General features: G+C 44.5%; 2 protein-coding genes, 1 long non-coding RNA gene and 1 pseudogene across 3 annotated transcripts; 3 read left to right on the forward strand and 1 right to left on the reverse strand.

The window, feature by feature from the left end:
• The first annotated feature begins 1,351 nt into the window (after nucleotides 1-1,351).
• LOC120708932 lies at nucleotides 1,352-3,150 on the forward strand. Its single transcript, XM_039994377.1, has 4 exons — nucleotides 1,352-1,487; nucleotides 1,562-1,765; nucleotides 1,841-2,584; nucleotides 2,659-3,150. Exons 1-4 carry the CDS (start codon nucleotides 1,358-1,360, stop codon nucleotides 3,027-3,029), a joined length of 1,449 nt encoding a protein of 482 aa, XP_039850311.1. The 5' UTR covers nucleotides 1,352-1,357; the 3' UTR covers nucleotides 3,030-3,150.
• Nucleotides 3,151-5,729: 2,579 nt separating this feature from the next.
• LOC120708933 lies at nucleotides 5,730-9,842 on the forward strand (annotated as a pseudogene).
• Nucleotides 9,621-14,174, reverse strand: LOC120708935. The gene is made up of 2 exons (XR_005689519.1): nucleotides 13,836-14,174; nucleotides 9,621-10,114 (listed from the first exon to the last, which is right to left on the reverse strand). It is a non-coding gene; the product is annotated as an uncharacterized LOC120708935 (long non-coding RNA).
• Nucleotides 9,919-13,319, forward strand: LOC120708934 (G-type lectin S-receptor-like serine/threonine-protein kinase At2g19130). Its single transcript, XM_039994378.1, has 2 exons — nucleotides 9,919-10,108; nucleotides 10,960-13,319. The coding sequence occupies exons 1-2, from the start codon at nucleotides 9,946-9,948 to the stop codon at nucleotides 13,182-13,184; spliced, it is 2,388 nt and encodes a 795-aa protein (XP_039850312.1). The 5' UTR covers nucleotides 9,919-9,945; the 3' UTR covers nucleotides 13,185-13,319.
• Nucleotides 14,175-17,985: the final 3,811 nt, after the last annotated feature.

A 17,985-nucleotide genomic window follows, 5' to 3' on the forward strand; every position in this document is an offset into this window, starting at 1 on the left:
TCCCGGTGATGAAGAAGATGAGGAGGCTCAGGTGCAGCGTGCCATGGATCTATCGAGAGCGGAAGCAGAGTTCCGACGGGGGGTGGAACAGAGAGGAGGTGCATATGAGCGTGGAGGGGGTAGTGGTTCGACGAGGGGGAATGTTATGCAGAGAATGTTTCGAAAGTCCACTTCGCAGAGGGAGAGTCCTGTGGTGGAGGACTATAACTTGGCAGCTGGTGGGAGAAGAGGAATGACACAAACAAGGATTGATACAGGCTCCTGGACGCAGAAGGGTAAGAACGCAAAGGAAGCTATTGGTAAAGCTTGGTCAAAGTTTTTCCATATTGCAGGAGTACCTGGAAGACAGGCTGACAGTCCATACTTTATCAGCGCGGTTAGGGAGACACAGAAGTGGGGTAAGTTTTCTTTCATTGCAATGATACCTATAAACTTACATTTTTGTATCTTATGATTTTCATATGGTTGCAGGTGAAGGTATCGCATCACCCACTGGACGGGATATTGATGGCAAGTACCTTGATCAGAATGAGCAAGACTTGAAGACGAGGTACGTAAAGTTTCAGAAAGACTGGCCCTTATTTGGCATCACGTTAATGTGTGATTCATGGACTGGTCCGACGAGGATGAGTGTCATCAACTTTTTGATATATTGCAATGGGGTCATGTGGTTCCATAAGTCTATTGATGCGACTGGAAGAATTCAAAATGCTGCATATTTGTTCAAGGTAGTCCCTCAACCTGTTCCATTCACATTGTGTATGTTTTGTCATGTTACTAAAAAATCCGTCTTCCATTGCAGGAGATTCGAAAGGTGGTGGAAGAGATTGGACCGGAGAATGTCGTGCACGTAGTCACCGACAACGGCTCGAATTACAAAAAAGCATGCAATGAACTACTAAGTGATGTGTATGACCACATAGCTTGGACACCTTGTCTAGCACACACCGTCAATTTGATGTTGAAGGATATAGCTCGAAGGCCTGAACATGGTGTTATCATCAAGCAGTGCAAGCGAATTTCAAATTGGTTACACAATCATGGTCAGTTGAATACAATGATGAGGAACGCAATCGGTGGTGAGTTGGTCAAGTGGAATGCCACTCGATTTGGAACCAACTACATGTTCCTAGAGAGCATCTATCGGAAACGTGATCGTTTCATGCAGTGGATGGCATCTACTGAGTTCCAACACAGCAAATGGGCGAATACCGAAGATGGTAGATTTACTCATGCAAGTTTTTCAAGTATGGAGTGGTGGGATGCATTGAAATATATCATCGACACAGTTCAACCAATATACAAGTTCCTCCGCTTCGCTGATCAGGACAAGAAGCCAAACATGTGCGAAGTCGTGATGGCCTACCAGACTATGAAACAGGAGCTGAAGTCTTTCTTTGGAACAAATGTTTCCACACTGAAAGAGTATGTTGAGGTGGTGGACGAGAGGTTGGATGATGTGTTCATAGGCACGTATGTGGGTCCAGGTAAGCACACATCAGTCGTCTATTTTTAAACTCTATTGAAATAATGCTTATTTGAAGTGATTTATATTTTGCAGCTGCTGTCCTAAATCCGAGGTATGCCTATACGATGGAACCAACTCAACAAATGTTTCGTGGACTTAAGGATACATTTCAGCGCATGACGGATCTCCAGAGCGCCGTCCAGGCATTGCAGGAGCTTGACGTGTTTCGGCAGAAAATTGGCGAGTATAGCAGTGATATGGCAATGCGGATGGCGATGGACCCAAAGACATCCCCATGTAAGAGTTGTTCCGTATAAAATTGTTATTTTCTCTCTTCGAAAATATTGCTTACATACTCGGTTGCACATGCAGCGTCCTGGTGGATGATGTTCGGATCAAGTACTCCAAAACTGCAGTACCTTGCCATGAGGCTTGTTTCACAATGTTGTTCATCCAGTGGATGCGAGCGGAACTGGAGTACTTTTGCCTTGCTGCATACAAAGGTTCGCAATCGGTTGTCGCACAAGAAACTTAATAAGCTTGTCTATGTCAACTACAATCTTCGTCTCCGACTCGAGGAGGTCTCCGGCCCACTGATGCGTGAAGAAGGTGATTTCATTGACCAGCTAGCCCATCTTTCATTCTATGATGAGAAAAATCCGGTGCGGGAATGGATGGAATATGGTAGATCTAACCGGGCTCCAGTTCTGGACGAGGATGATGATGACGGCGACATCCCTCTCCCGTCCCATATTGTCAGAGATCAAATAAACGTGTCAGATCTACGTGAGGCTACGGGGAATGATTCCATCAGCGATTGGGCACGTCAAAATATAGGTGACACTCACCTAGGGAAGAGAAAGTTGCACAAGGGGCCTAAGAAGGGTGACTCGAAGCGTCGAAAAGGCAAAGGAACAGCAAAACCAGTGAGCAGCGACACCGAGACTGATGATGGCGAAGGTGAGCGTAGTCCTCCGTATCAGGAGTCCGAGGATAGCAGCTCGGCCGATGATGGTGATGATGGTGACGGTGCTCAGCCTAATGCTGGTGGTGGAGGTAGTGGTGCTGATGATGCTGCTGGTGGTAGTGGTCATGCTCGTGGTGTTCGTTTCACAGGTATATATTGCACATATAAATACACACATATTTCTGACTATTGACTACTAATTATGAAATATGGTTGATTGCAGGGGAAACTCAGTTCACACATGCTACTCAGGACACCGACCATGGAGCACCGCAATCGCAGAGGAGAACAGGTGGACCGACGGACTATGACAGTCCACAGAACTCTTCTTCCTCCTACAGCGATTCGAGGCACTCTTTTCACTATCCCATTCCTGACATCAGCATGCAGCCACCGACGAGATGGGTGTACGAATGGGAAGACCCCCATTTTTACACTATGTTAGTTCAGGAATGGCAGACAACATCGGCGTGGACGGGCCAAACTTGGCAACACTACAAGGCTGAGCTGCTTAGAGTGCGAGGTATCGCTTTGATGTCCACCGCCGAATACCAAACCGCATCTCAAATGGGGGTCTTCCCATTCCTACGTTGAACTTTTCATTTCATGTGTATAAGTGTATGACTCCGTATTTGTATGCACCCTATTACTATTGTATTTGTATGCATAATTATAACTCATTGCTTTGGTAGGGTCATTTACATTAAAATGTGCATAGCTCATGTCGAAATTTCCTTTTATTTCACACCGGGAATTAATTTTTCAAGCGGCGAAAAAATACTCTAAACAACCGGTATACCGGCCAAACCGGCCGGTATACCGGTGTAACCGGTCGGTATACCGAAGTGAGTCGCAACACAAAACCGGCCGGTATACCGGCCAAACCGGCCGGTATACCGGTATACCCGGCCGGTATACCGGTCGGAAACGCCACCACGGTAAAATTTGAATTCAAATTCGCATTTGACCGGTTCCGACCGGTAACCGGCCTAACCGGACCGGTAAACCGGTACCGGAGCCCGGCGGTTAGGCCGGTCCGGTCGGGAAATTGAACCCTGGCTGTGACGCGCCTCTGTGCTGGAGTTTGTGCTGGCGGTGGGCGCGCGCATTAACGAGCGAGCGGCGACGCGCCACCGAACGAAACGGAGCCCGCCCCGCAGGGGTTGGTGGTGTCGCGCTCGTCGCCGCACAGCGCCGGGGGTGGCGTGGTGTCGGCTCACAGCGCGCGGGAGGAGGGAGCAGCAGTGCCAGTGCGCGCGAGCTCGTGGCGCGCCCGCCGGCGGGTCCGTTTCTGGGGTCACATGTGCCGACGGCCATGCCATCAATGCCGCGCGACGGCGACGCGAGCCCCGCCTGGCCTGGCCTGGGGGCGGGTACCTCCGTACCTGGGACAACATATAGATGGCCACTTGACTTGCGGTCTTCGTTTTCTCTCCGTTGTCGAGGTTGGTGGATGGGTTGCTCCTCTGGCCAGCCAACCTCTCGGCGTCGCCGTGGCCTAGCGGGCGGAATTTTCAAAGGGTCCGGTGCCTGCGGGCCCCTCGCTTGTTCAACTTTCTTGCCCCCCGGGCGTCCTTCGCTCGTTTAATTTCCACCGCTTGAATCATGCGCTAATGGTGCTTTGCCTTCTCTCTGCTGCCCACGCGGTTAATCGTTCCCACGTGTGAACAGCCCCGGCTCCCACAGTCCACACTGTGTCCGCGGCAGTGTCGTGTGCGGTCTTTTGCTTTGGCGACTGTGTCGTGTCCGAATCAGACACTAACACAACTGTTGCTCGTTGTAGACGCGAGTACGTACGCATGTACGGCCGAATCCCGTGAGATCAGGGGGCACTGTGGGAAGACAGTCAAGCTAAACAACCCAAAACAAGACGCCCAACGCTGGAGGAGCCGTGGCGTTGACGTCGACGGTGGCAGATTTCCCTGCGGTGGGATTTACTTCTGGGCAACTGGGGATCTCTCTTCCGGGTCGTTGGTGTCCTCGTCGACGGCCGCGGATTGCATCTATGGATGACAGCTTGTTGCTGGTCGTTACCGGAGAGTCTTGCTGGTCTTCACTGATTGCGGGGTTGGCCGATGTGTTTGGGAGGCCATTTACTCGGCTTCGTCGCCTAGCAGTAAGCCTTCTTCTGCGGCCTCCACCATGTGGACTTTGTTGTTGGTGCAGACGGCGGCTATAGCCTTGCGTGAAGACCCTAGAACCTGGTGTGGTGGCTGTAATTTTCAGTTTCTTATGTGTCTTTTCTATACAAAGACTGTGTTGTACTGTTCTCTTATGCTTTAATACAACTCGCTCCTTTTGTAAAAAAAAAACGCTGGAGGAGCCGCACCAAACGGACCCTATATATATAGCTTTTGAATGACACGTGGGGCCATCAACATTGATTCGTCACCTCATCCAGTCGCACATAGCCTCCCTCGTCCATTCATCGGCGGTGTCGCTCCGTTTGGAGGGCTTCACCGCTTCACCCAAAATGGTGAAGCCAAAAAAGAAGTAGCTTCACCCCGTTACTAATTCATTTTAGCACATGCTTGTAAAATAACTTCACGTTATAATATTTTAGGTCTCGTTTTTTTCTTCAATTTAAGTCATAAGTTCTGTCACATCGCATGTTTAAACACTAATTAGAAGTACTAAACATATATTTATTACAAGACTAATTTGATAAGTCGTGACTTAATCACAAGACGAATCTATTAAACCTAATTACTCTATAATTTGACTATAATTATTATAGTAACCATTTGCTAATCATGCATTAATTATACTTAATAGATTCTTCGAGACCTAATTACTCTATAATTTGACTATAATTATTATAGTAACCATTTGCTAATCATACATTAATTATACTTAATAGATTCTTCGAGAGCTCTAATTTTAGTTTATGCAATTAGTTCTATATTAAATTGATATCCGAACATTCGAACTCACATCAAATATTCAATGGGACGGCTACATAAAAAAAACAAACGAGACCTTAATTTACGTGAAATAGATGAATGCCACAACTAGTTTATACATGCTTGTAAAGCTGATGCCGAAATAACCCCACCAAACAGGCCCACCGTATGCATGCCACAACTAGTGTTGAAGACTTTCTTTTTTTTTTTTGAAAAGATTGCGGGAGCTCCGTCTTGTCATTTAAGAAGGAAAAAGCAGAAGTTCAAAGCGTTTACAACACGTAGATTACATAGGAAACTAAGACCTCACATCAAAGGAAACGAAACTAAACAAGGAACTAAACATTAAACAAAGGCTAGGTCCTAATATTCAACATCAGGAGAGCGTCACAGCACCGAATTTCCCTAGAGAGCAAGAGGACTGGAATATGTACAAAAATGTATCAAGAATAGCTTCACATATAAACAGCCAATGTGTTTCTGAACTGTGAGTTCATAGCAAGTAGCCCTTTGGAAAGTGAAGACCATCGCCACCCCCATCCCCACACCCCCTTGATTTCTTGTATGGCTACACGGCTTTGTTCATGCACCCTGTCCTTGCTTTTACTGCTACTGTCTCTCAAACAGTCTCCATTGCATGCCTCCGATACCCTCACTACGAACCAGCAGCTCTCCGGGAACCAGAAGCTTATCTCTCGGGACGGCAATTTTGCACTGGGATTCTTTCATCCTGCAGGTGAGTCTTAACTCTTATGCCGTGCTACTATAGACATAAAGATGAACAAGTTGTGAGGTTTTGAAGGGATTTTTTCCCCATAAAGTGATCGGTAGACAAGTCCTAAAGGGATTTACACATAATATAGAATTTCACGTTCAATTCCAATGTTACAAGTCCTAGAAAAGACAATAAAACCTTCCATGGTAATCTCTGAATTAGAATTTTGTAGCATGTTTGGTTTATGATCTGACCTTTAAGCTTTAACTGCATCTGTAGCTGAAGGATCGAACAGCAAGTGGTACATAGGCATCTGGTACAATAAAATCCCAGAACAGAATACAGTGTGGGTGGCAAACAGAGAGAAACCAGTCTCTGATCCAGTTTCATCAAGCCTAACCATCTCAGATGATGGTAACTTTGTTCTCCTAGTTAACCACTCAAAATCTCCCATCTGGTCTGCCAATATTACGAACAACACAGCTGTTAGTTCTACAGTTGCCGTGCTCCTCAACAATGGAAACCTTTTAGCCAGACATGAGTATAATACCTCTTCTGTGTTATGGCAAAGTTTTGATGATTTCACAGACACATGGCTCCCAGGAAACAAGCTCAGCCGCAACAAAAAAACTGGAGTCATCAGACGGATGATCTCTTGGAAAGACCGAGGTGATCCAGCACCAGGGATGTTCTCAATTCAGTTGGATCCCAATGGGTCAATGCAATATATTCTCCAATGGAACAGCTCGGTAGTGTATTGGACTACTGGCAACTGGACTAATAAAACTGGATTCAGTGGCGTGCCAGAGATGTCACCTATGAATCCTTATCCCAGCTCAAGGTTTATTTTCCAGTTTGTTGACAATGATGAAGAGGCATATCTCACGAACAATATTAAGAATGATGCACTATTATTCACAAGAACTATTATTGATGTATCAGGCCTGTTTCAGACTTTGGTATGGGCAGAGGCACAACAAGCATGGACAAATGCTTTCACGAAACCAAAAACTAAGTGCAGTGTTTATGGGGTGTGTGGAGAATACAGCAGGTGCAACGAGAATGCTGCTTCACCATGCAGTTGCCTCAAGGGCTTCAGCGAGAATCACCCAAACAGTTGGAAACTAGACGACTGGACAACAGGTTGTAGGAGAAACACCCCGCTCCAGTGTGGCAATAATGGCTCCGTGAAGGTGAAGCATGATAGATTCTATGCTATTAATGGAGTGAAGTTGCCAGATAACGCGCAGAGCATTGATGCAACCAGTGTTCATGACTGTGAGTTGATTTGCCTGAACAACTGCTCTTGCACAGCTTACTCTAATAGTGGCACTTGCTTGGTTTGGTACAACCATTTGATGAATCTTCAAGATAATATTGATGGATCAAGTGATGTTATCTTTATTAGAGTGGCTGCATCAGAACTATCCAACTCGGAAAATAAGAAGTTGTGGTTTATTGGGATAATAATTGGTGGATTTATTGTTCTAAGTTTTGGTGTGGCCATTTTGTATTTTCTTCATAGAAGAAGAACAATAATTAATGGTTTAAATCATGTTGACGGGTCTTTGATCAGTTTCAAATACAGTAATTTGCAACTCCTAACAAGAAACTTCTCAGAGCAGTTGGGTGCAGGATCTTTTGGCTCTGTGTTCAAAGGGGTGGTATCAGACACCACTGCAGTGGCAGTCAAAAAGCTCGAGGGCTTTCATCAGGGGGAAAAGCAATTCAGAACAGAGGTGAGCACCATAGGAAATATTCATAACATTAACTTGATTCGGCTTCTTGGGTTTTGTTCTGAAGGAGTTAAAAGATGCTTGTCTATGAATATATGCCCAATGGTTCACTTGATAAACATTTGTTTGGTAGTAGCTGCACCACTTTGAGTTGGAAAATGAGATATCAAATAGCTGTAGGGATTGCCAAGGGTTTGGCTTATCTGCATGAGTGCAGGGATTCCATCATACACTGCGATATCAAGCCAGAAAACATATTGTTAGATGCTTCATTTGTTCCGAAAGTGGCAGACTTTGGACTTGCCAAGTTATTAGGTCGGGATTTTAGCAGAGTTCTAACATCTATGAGAGGAACCGTTGGATATCTTGCACCGGAATGGATAAGTGGTGAAGCCATCACAACAAAGGCAGATGTTTTCAGCTATGGAATGGTGCTCTTCGAGATCATCTCAGGAAGGAGGAATCTGGAGCACAGAGAGACAAGCATGGAAACATATTTTCCCATGTTGGTTGCGAGGAAGCTTCTTGAAGGAGAATTGCAAGGATTGCTGACCGAAGGATTGATCAATGGTGTAAATGAAAGGGAGCTAGAAAGAGCATGCAAGGTTGCTTGCTGGTGTGTTCAAGGTAATGAAAGTTCCAGACCAACAATGGGGGAAATTGTCAAAATTCTGGAAGGGGTGATAGATGTTGATATGCCATCGGTTCCAAGGTATCTTGAAGTTCTTGCTGAAGGTTCAAATAATGTGAAATTCTTTTTTTTATGAGGCAACTAAGTGAAATAGGTCAGGAAAAATATATTTTCTAGACATGTATGAGCGAGATCCTATACTGTAATTTGATAAGAGCAGTGGGAAGCCCCCTTCTTGATAATGATTTGGGAAACAAAAAAAATAAGGTTGGCTCACTCGTTTTTTTTTTCTACTTGTGCCACCAGGTCACCTTTGGCCCTCTACTTTTAAAATTCTCAAATTGGTTCCACCTCTACAGTTTTACTTGAATTGCATGTAATCTGACGTAGCATCCTGGATAGTGCACACTGGGTTGGATGCTGCTGGCTCAATCAAGCCTTCGTCCAAATTACTCGCCCCCAAAATTCCAATGTAACCCCTGTTCTGTAGCTTGGGTTCCAGTGGCAACGCCAGGATTTCAACATATCCCGTGATGAAAACTAACCGGCTAAATACATATGCTTCAAACAGAACTAGAGCATAAGTTAAATTTAAGTTTTGAACTCATCGAATAACCGCATGACAAAATTATCGGGTGAACGAGACTGGGACCAGAAGACAATATGGGGTTTGTTTTCATTTTTTTTCATAGTTTTGTTGGTTTGAGAATTGAGAAAAGCTTGCGCTCCAAGGAGGCCGCTAACCTACAGATGAAATTTAGGTAGGATTAGTAGACGTGTTATACCTTGCAAGTCAGCAAAGCGTGCCTCCTGCTGTAACCACTAAACCAGTCCATAGCTATGTGGCTAAGCAGAATCATGTAAAGGGAAGCTAAAATAGCTGATATAAACGGAGTAAAAGGAATCTAGAAGGGAAAGATGGAAATAATAAGTGAAGAAAATCTGATGACCAGAGGACTAGTGGAATTTGGTGCGGAGCAAGCCAATGCCAGCAGCAGTAAACGGAGGACAAGATACGGCTTAGAACAAACACGTAATTGTCCATTGTTGCTGCCTACCAATTGACTGCACAGTCTAGCCATGACGATCCCTAGTCATCCGCAGACATTTCTGACCCCACACCTTGTCCTACATCGTCTTCTAGGACCTATTTTCCTTTTACCGATTCAATGGTTAGAATGAAGACATTGCAAGTCACCGTGCCTAATACTCACTGGTCACAATTAACTGACAACTGGAATAATGTCGACTGAAAATGGACGGCAATGAAAACATCAAAGGCCGTTGAAAGCTGAAACTAGGAGACACCTCTAGCCAGACAAACAACGGCTTCAACATCTGAAAGGGACACAGCACTGGACAATGAAAAACAACAAATTCTGAAAAAAATTAGATTAATGGTACGACTAACATGAGTAGATGCTGCGCATATAAACAGCCAGTGTGTGTTGTGTGTGCCTGTGGGTTCATTACTTCTTTTCTCACCTCAAAAAACAAAAGCCATCCTTTTCCTTTAATTTTGTGGATGGCAATCTCTCCTTCATGCGTCCTATGCTTACTTCTGCTGATTTTCCTCCAATATCAATCTCAAGCCTCTGATACCCTCACTGCAAACCAGCAGCTCTCCACGAACCAGAAACTGATCTCTCAGGATGGCAACTTCGCATTAGGATTCTTCAAGCCTGCAGGTGAGCCTGTTTATTAATCATTAGTCTGTCGTGATACAGCAATACAAATGAACATGATTTGACACTGTGGGGGGGGGGGGGAGTTGATCAGTACAGAGAGAACCACTAATTAAAGTGATTTACTGTATTATAGAATCTCAGTTCCAAGCAATGTTATGTTGAAGAAGCTGAACACATTTTGATCCTAAATGGCAAAATAGCTATTTTGGTCCCTCAACTTTATTGTAAGGGTCAAATTCGTCCCTCAACTTTCAAATTCGCCAATATAGTCCCTCAACTTTTATTTTAGGGTCATACCCGACCTTATGCTGATATTATACTCCAAAATAATATGAGATAAATGCAAAAAATCTTTTTTATCCTTGGCTTATTCTTCCCCTCCTTAATTACACTCTCCATGGGCCCGCAATACAATGCGATGCATGGATAAATAAAATTCTATATTCCAAATTTAACACTCGTGATATTCAGCTCCTAAATGTGTTGATGCTCATGCCACTACACTAATTTGCTTATATTAGCTAAATGTTTTTTTAATAATAAATTGTTGAGGAATTTAGAAAGAGAACAAGACAAGGGTAAAAAGTACTTTTTGTATAAATCTCATGTCATTATGGAGTATAATATAGCACAAGGATGAGTTTGACAAAAAACAAAAGTTGAGGGACTATATTGGCCTATTTGAAAGTTGAGGGATAAACTTGACCCTAGGTAGATTGAGTAGAATTGGAAATGCCAACAAAACCTTTCATGATGATTCCAGAATGACTAGAAATACAAGGAGTTTATTTTCATGCGGCATTGTCAGTTTCATTATCTGACCTTAATTTATCTTTCCATGGCTCTCGCAGAAGGATCAAATGACAAGTGGTACTTAGGCATTTGGTACAACAAAATCCCAACACAAACTATAGTGTGGGTGGCTAACAGAGGGAAACCAATCTTTGATCCAGTCTCGTCAAACCTAATCATCTCAGATGATGGAAATCTTGTTCTTTTAGCTGACCATTCTAAATCTCCAATATGGTCTACTGATATTAAAAACAACACATCTATCAGTTCCACAATGGCTGTGCTAAACAACACCGGCAATCTTGTACTCAAACATGGTTCCAATAACTCCACTGTGCTGTGGCAAAGTTTCAATGATTTCACAGACACATGGCTTCCAGGAAACAAGCTCAGCCGCAACAAGAAAACTGGTGCAGTCAAACGAATGGTCTCTTGGAAAAACCGTGGCGACCCAGCACCAGGACTGTTCTCCATTCAGTTGGATTCTAATGGTTCACCCCAATACATTCTCCAATGGAATAGCTCAATAGTGTACTGGAATACTGGGAACTGGAGTGGCAATGCATACACTGGTGTGCCAGAGTTGTCTCCAACCAATATGTATCCCAACTCAGGATATACATTCCAGTTTGTTGACAATGACGTGGAGACATACTTCACGTACACTGTCAAGAATGATGTGCAAACATTTACCAGGGCTATTATTGATGTGTCAGGTTTGTTCCAATCTCTTATGTGGACAAATGCAACACAAGCATGGACTACTTTTTTCACGCAACCAACAGTTAAGTGCAGTGTCTATGGAGTGTGTGGGGAAAACAGCAAGTGTAGTGAGAATGCTGCATCATCATGCAGCTGCCTCATGGGCTTCATTGAAAAGTACCCAGACAATTGGAAACTGGATGATCATACAGCAGGCTGTAGGAGAAAAGTCCCACTGAAATGTGGGAACAATGACTCAATGCATACGAAGCAAGATAAATTCTATGTGATTGATAACGTGAAGTTGCCAGATGATGCACACAGCATAAATGCAGCCAGTGCTCATGCCTGTGAGCTAACTTGCTTGAAAAATTGCTCATGCATTGCTTACTCTCACAATGGCACTTGTTGGGTTTGGTACAATCATCTAATGAATCTGCAAGATAATATTGGTGGGTTGAGGGATAGTATCTCTATTAGATTAGATGCATCAGAACTACCCAACTCAGGAACCAAGAAATGGTGGATCATCATAATAATCATTGGCGGCGGCGGGCTTATTGTCCTAAGTTTTGGAGTGACCATATTGTATTTTTATCGTCGAAGACAGAGATACAAAAGTGGTATAAATCATGATGATGGGGCTTTGATCAGCTTCAAATACAGGGATTTGCAATCCCTCACAAGAAACTTCTCAGAGAGGTTGGGTGCAGGGTCTTTCGGATCTGTGTTCAAAGGGGTTCTACTAGATACAGCTACAGTGGCGGTAAAAAGGCTGGAGAGCTTTCATCAGGGGGACAAGCAATTCAGGACGGAGGTGAGCACCATAGGAAATATTCATCACATTAACTTGATTCGGCTGCTTGGGTTTTGTTCTGAAGGAGTGAAAAGATTGCTTGTCTATGAATATATGCCCAATGGTTCACTTGATAAACATTTGTTTGGTAGTAGCTGCACCACTTTGAGTTGGAAAATGAGATATCAAATAGCTGTAGGGATTGCCAAGGGTTTGGCTTATCTGCATGAGGAGTGCAGGGATTCCATCATACACTGTGATATCAAGCCAGAAAACATATTGTTGGATGCTTCATTTGTTCCGAAAGTGGCAGACTTTGGACTGGCAAAGTTATTAGGTCGGGATTTTAGCAGAGTTCTAACATCCATGCGAGGAACCATTGGATATCTTGCACCGGAATGGATAAGTGGTGAAGCCATCACAATAAAGGCAGATGTTTTCAGCTACGGAATGGTGCTCTTTGAGATCATTTCAGGAAGGAGGAATCTGGAGCATAGAGAGACAAGCATGGAAACTTTTTTTCCTGTGTTAGTTGCGAGGAAGCTTCTTGAAGGAGAAGTAAATTCATTGTTTGGCTCCGAGTTGACCAATGGTGTGAGTGTAGAGCTAGAAAGAGCGTGCAAGGTTGCTTGCTGGTGTGTTCAAGATAGTGAAACTTCCAGACCAACAATGGGGAAAGTTGTCAAAATTCTCGAAGGGTTGGTAGATGTTGAAATGCCACCGGTCCCGAGGTATCTTAATGTTCTTGCTGAAGGTTCAAGTAGTACAAAATCCTCTTCCTATTAACCAACTAAGTGAATATGTTACGAGAAATATGTCTTTTATAAACATATGGGTATGATCCTTTTGTGTAAGTAATAATGATGGCTTCAGCGTAAAGCCCCTTATGATGAGTTAGATAAAACAAATCAGAGGTTGGCACATTTGGTGTTCTACTTTTGCTACCAAATCACCTTTGTAGTTGGCTCCGACTCCTTTACTTGAATCACATGTAATCTAACATGGCACCCTGGACACTTGGTTGCATCCTGCTGGATCAATCAAGATTTCATCAAGATGACTCATCACATAAGAAATGTCCCAAATAATTTAATCTGATTCCAGTTCTGCTACTTGGATTGCAGTGGCAGAGGCAGGATATGAACACATCCCGGGCTGAAAACTAATCGGACAAATACCAAATGGTTCCCACACCTAGTCTTAACAAAACAAAGTAGAGCACAGGCATGACTAAAAAAGAAACCTGAACTCATTGGTGAACGGCGCAACAGAACTGACGAAACATGGCAAACGATGTATAATAGCAGATCGACACCGAAGCTAATGCAAGGTGTATCATATATGTCTCCAATAACCCCTAGTGATCACATCACAATCAGACACTATCACACTGTACCCAAGCGCATTGATCCAGATTTCAAAGGCTAGGGTACTTACCCGGGGGGGCACTGCATTTTGATGCTGAATGGCGCCGCGGAGGACCGCACAGGGAAGGCATACCAATGGACGCAGTCCCGTCTCGTCAGGGACCGCGGGAGGGAGGGGAGTGCGGCACGGCGGCGGGTTCATGACGAGCGCGGTGTGAGACGGTTCCTCCGAGGCTCGTGTCCAACTGGGCTGAATACCAACCGGAAAATCCAAACCCTTTCCTCGACGCAGCTTAGGGCTGCTGCGAGGCTTCGAGAGGAAGAAGAGGCACCCAAACGGCGCCAGGCGTGATGCGGTGCTCCGGCGAGCAGCGGCGGACTGGAGTAGTTATCGGGAGTTTTGCAGAAGCACCCCTTTTATTGGATCGCGATTATAAACCGTGATGCAGTTTTTTTTCAAAATGCCCCTATTCTTTTACATATAACCCCCTAATTTGGATCGTGATTGTTAACTGTGGTCCTAATATTTGCATTGTAGCCCCTAAGTTTTATAAATAATCACCTACCTCGGATCACCACTAAATCTTTATCTTTACCTACTTATAAAGCGGATCGTTTCTACGAGACTTTGATTTTTGGTCCGTCACTAGACACCGATATGTGGGCCTACATCATACTTTTCCCACCGGTTTCCTTCATATTACCCCTGCCGCACGTTAGGCCAAGTCCGATTCAATATCCACCACGTGCCACACCATCTTTGCCGGTCCTGATCCGAATCGCTCTCCATCATCCATAATTGTCATGTGTTGTAACACGGTGACACCCTGATCTTCGAGTTCGTGTGGGTGAGCCTGCTTAGACGCTTAGTGTTCAAGACGTTGGGCTCTTCCTTTTAGTGTACACTGGTGCTGGCATCGTTCCGAGGTTATCTCCAGCTCCTCTATGTCACCAACGTCCAATCCACTATCGCTCTTCTTCAGGGCCGGCTCTATATTTTCAGAGGCTCTAGGGCGAACAAGAGACTGTGGGCTCTATATGCCAAATATTTTTCATTTGTGACGGTAAGCTTAAGGAGATAAAAGTTATGATAATATGCATAATTCATGAAAAATAATGTCAACATCAAACTAAGAGGACTGGAAAATTAAACTAATACTACGATAATATGAATTATGATTACCTCAAATAAAAGCATAACTCTAATGACTCCATGGATAACAATCATCTTTGTGATTCAATAAACTGTTCATCTCATTTCCTCTCTTTTTTTTTCTTTTCTCAGCACTAGACAAATGCTTCTTTGGCAACATCCTAGGATAGACCTAAAATTATAGAGCATAACTTAAATTAGTTATTGAAATTTAGACATCTAGAATCAAGATTAGAGCAGAATAGAAGATTACCTGTTGGCCCTTGTACCTTGATCAGTTGATCCCTGGCGGCGTGTCGAGGAGCTTGCTTGCGGTGCGGATGGCCGGACGCCAGTCGCCGGATTCCCTGCAGGCCAGGCAGCACCGCAGTCCGCAGCAGGCCATAGGCCAGACGGCGTCGGCGGCAGGGCCGCAGGGACGCAGGGCGGTACCGCGGCGCGACAGGCGCCGGCGGAAGGGCGGCAGGTGGCAGGCGGTGATCAGGATCGGGCGAAGTGGCGAACCAACGGGGCAGGGCGCAAGGCGTCTGTTCCACTCCTGGGCGGCTGGGTCTGTGCGGAGCACTCGGCTGCTGGGCCTGTGGCTGTGCGGAGCTGGGCCAGATTCAAATATACATAGTGATGCATTCTTATTTGATGGGCCCCTTCCCTTCTTGGGCCCTAGGCCGGCGCACTCGCTGCCCTGGGCCAGAGCCGGGCCTGCTCTTCTTGTCCTAGCAGGTGTGGCGCGTCTAATACGGCCGAATCGAATGAGCGAGCTAAGCAGCACCAGAAATAGAATCTAACTGCATGCACCCTTCTCTTTTATCTATATCTATACATATTACTAAATCGAGTAAGGTTTCCACTCAAATTTTTGGTTTGGTCTACTTGTGTTATTGACAGGTGGGCCTTAGTCCATCTCGTATGCGAGTCGCACCGACCACTCCGTCCACGAATCAATTATGTAGATCTTTACAAATTAACATACGAGCACCAATACATATCTGATACTTATACTAATTTTGTTCGTAGCAACCCACGAGTATAATTGCCTAGTATTTCTGTAATTGGACAAGATGCAAGCGGCGCAGGCCTCTCCGCCAGCCCGATGGGCTAGGCAGCGCCACTAACCCATTTAGTCCCACATCTCAACCCACTTCATTTGATGGGCCTCATGCGGGTAACCCGCACAGCCCACCTAGCCTCCTTTCTCCTGCATCGCATCCTCTCCTGACCCGGCGTCATCGACCGCCGCCTCCTCCCAGCTCCCCTTCAAGGAGCACTGTGATTCTGTTGTGAATAGGTCTTTGGAAGAAAATGAAGGTAAGGCTGGGTATGGTGAGAGTGAGACTGCAGAATCCACAAAGCATGATGAACTTACTGAAGCATTACATGCCGAAAGTCCACACAGTGTTGGAGATGCTAGGGAGGCTTTACCAGTGGAGAGTACAAGAAATGTGATTTCTAATGAGACAAAGACTCAGAATGAAATTGACGCAGTGTTCAGTAAGGTCTCTGATAGCAGTACCAAGAGTGCTGCACAGGCGGTGGAGTCAGACGGTTCCAATGAAAGAGAAGTGGGAAATGAACATCATTGAATGCTAAGTTGATAGCTGAAAGGGGAAAAAAAAATAGAATGCCATCAGAGATGTTATTACCGAGTTTGGGAGAAAAATGCTCCTTGAAGTGCGAAAGCAGCTACCAAGTATTGATGGAGCGCTCTTGTTTAGCGCCCATTACTAATTGGCATCCAAACATCTAATATGATATTGGTGAGCTGAAGTCAGTTTGGAGTTACAGAGCTGATGTCAACTTGATGCTCGTGTGTTCCATGTACCAGCTCGACATGAATTCGGTCAGGCGTCGTTGTGCAGTGAACATCGAAGACAAACCGGCCAAAAATGCTGGATTTAATTCTCTGTTCTGGATTTCGATTAGGATCGTCGTCATCTTTGTGCGGGAACAGCATAGAGATATGCAGACAGAGTGATCCAAATCTGAATCGAGTTAGCCTTGCTCACTGTCATGGAGTGTACACAGCAAAGTCTTTACAACATCAAGCTCCAAGGAATCTATAGCACTTTTGATGGCAGAACGTTATGGAAGGCTCATGCTGAGGGAAAAACATAAATTCTTCACTTGGTTACTGCTTCAGTCTAAGATCCTGACAGAGTGACAGCCGACAAGCTTTTGGCTAGAAGCTGGCCTTGTGATCCAGTTTGCATATATGATCAAGAATTTGAGACTGCCATGCACTTGTGTTTGAATTGCAGTTTTGCGAAGGAAGTTTGCACTTTTTAGTGTTTTCATTTAGGCGAACCTGACGCTTCCTTCTATTCAAGCATGATGATCTCGATTTTTAGCTTTGGTGAGCTTCGGCTGTGAAGCCACATCACTTCAATAAACAAAGATCGGTGGCGGCTATTTTGATGATTACAGGTTGGAACATTTGGAACGAGACGAATAGAAGAATCTTCGATAATAAATTCAATTCATGCAGCCGGTTCAGGTGTTCGGTCTCATCAAACCTGATTTTGTTGCTGTGTGTGGAAGACCTGAGCTCCCTTAGTTTTCCACAGTTTTTTCTTTTGTTGTTCTCGAGTAAGTTTTAGTTTGTTCTCTGCAATATTTATTTAACTTGCTTGCTCGGGTCTATATAGATAAATATGGTAGTAGAAGGCTTCGTATCAACATGTTTGGGTGGTGTAGTTGGTTATCACGTTAGTCTCACACACTAAAGGTCTTTTCACTCTGTTTTGCTTATTTTTTCTCGAAGATCTCGTGTCTGCACTCCCCAATATTCTGCTTTGAGATATTTATTTTTTTAAAAGATTTAAGATACAATCACATTATTTTCACTCTGTTTGCTTCATTTTTGCTGCATCCAGCTAACAGTATTTTTCTCTCACACAAAACAACACCAGCCAACCAGCAGTACTTTTCTCTCACAAAAAATCAACACCAACCACCAGCACCAGCCAACCGAACACTGTATTTATCAACAGGGATCAGCCTTCCAGGACGACACACAGAAATTTCAGGGAAGGATTCAATGGTTCGTTGACAAACAAAGGGTTAAAACATT

The sequence above is a fragment of the Panicum virgatum genome, chromosome 5K, assembly GCF_016808335.1.
Source record: "Panicum virgatum strain AP13 chromosome 5K, P.virgatum_v5, whole genome shotgun sequence".
Classification (NCBI taxonomy): domain Eukaryota; kingdom Viridiplantae; phylum Streptophyta; class Magnoliopsida; order Poales; family Poaceae; genus Panicum; species Panicum virgatum.

Coding starts and splice junctions, on each gene's coding strand:
- LOC120708932 (XM_039994377.1), top strand. CDS start 1,358: ATGGCCTACCAGACTATGAAACAGGAGCTGAAGTCTTTCTTTGGAACA. Junction 1,766..1,840: donor GGACCCAAAGACATCCCCAT/GTAAGAGTTGTT, acceptor TTGCACATGCAG/CGTCCTGGTGGATGATGTTC. Junction 2,585..2,658: donor TCGTGGTGTTCGTTTCACAG/GTATATATTGCA, acceptor GGTTGATTGCAG/GGGAAACTCAGTTCACACAT.
- LOC120708934 (XM_039994378.1), top strand. CDS start 9,946: ATGGCAATCTCTCCTTCATGCGTCCTATGCTTACTTCTGCTGATTTTC. Junction 10,109..10,959: donor AGGATTCTTCAAGCCTGCAG/GTGAGCCTGTTT, acceptor TGGCTCTCGCAG/AAGGATCAAATGACAAGTGG.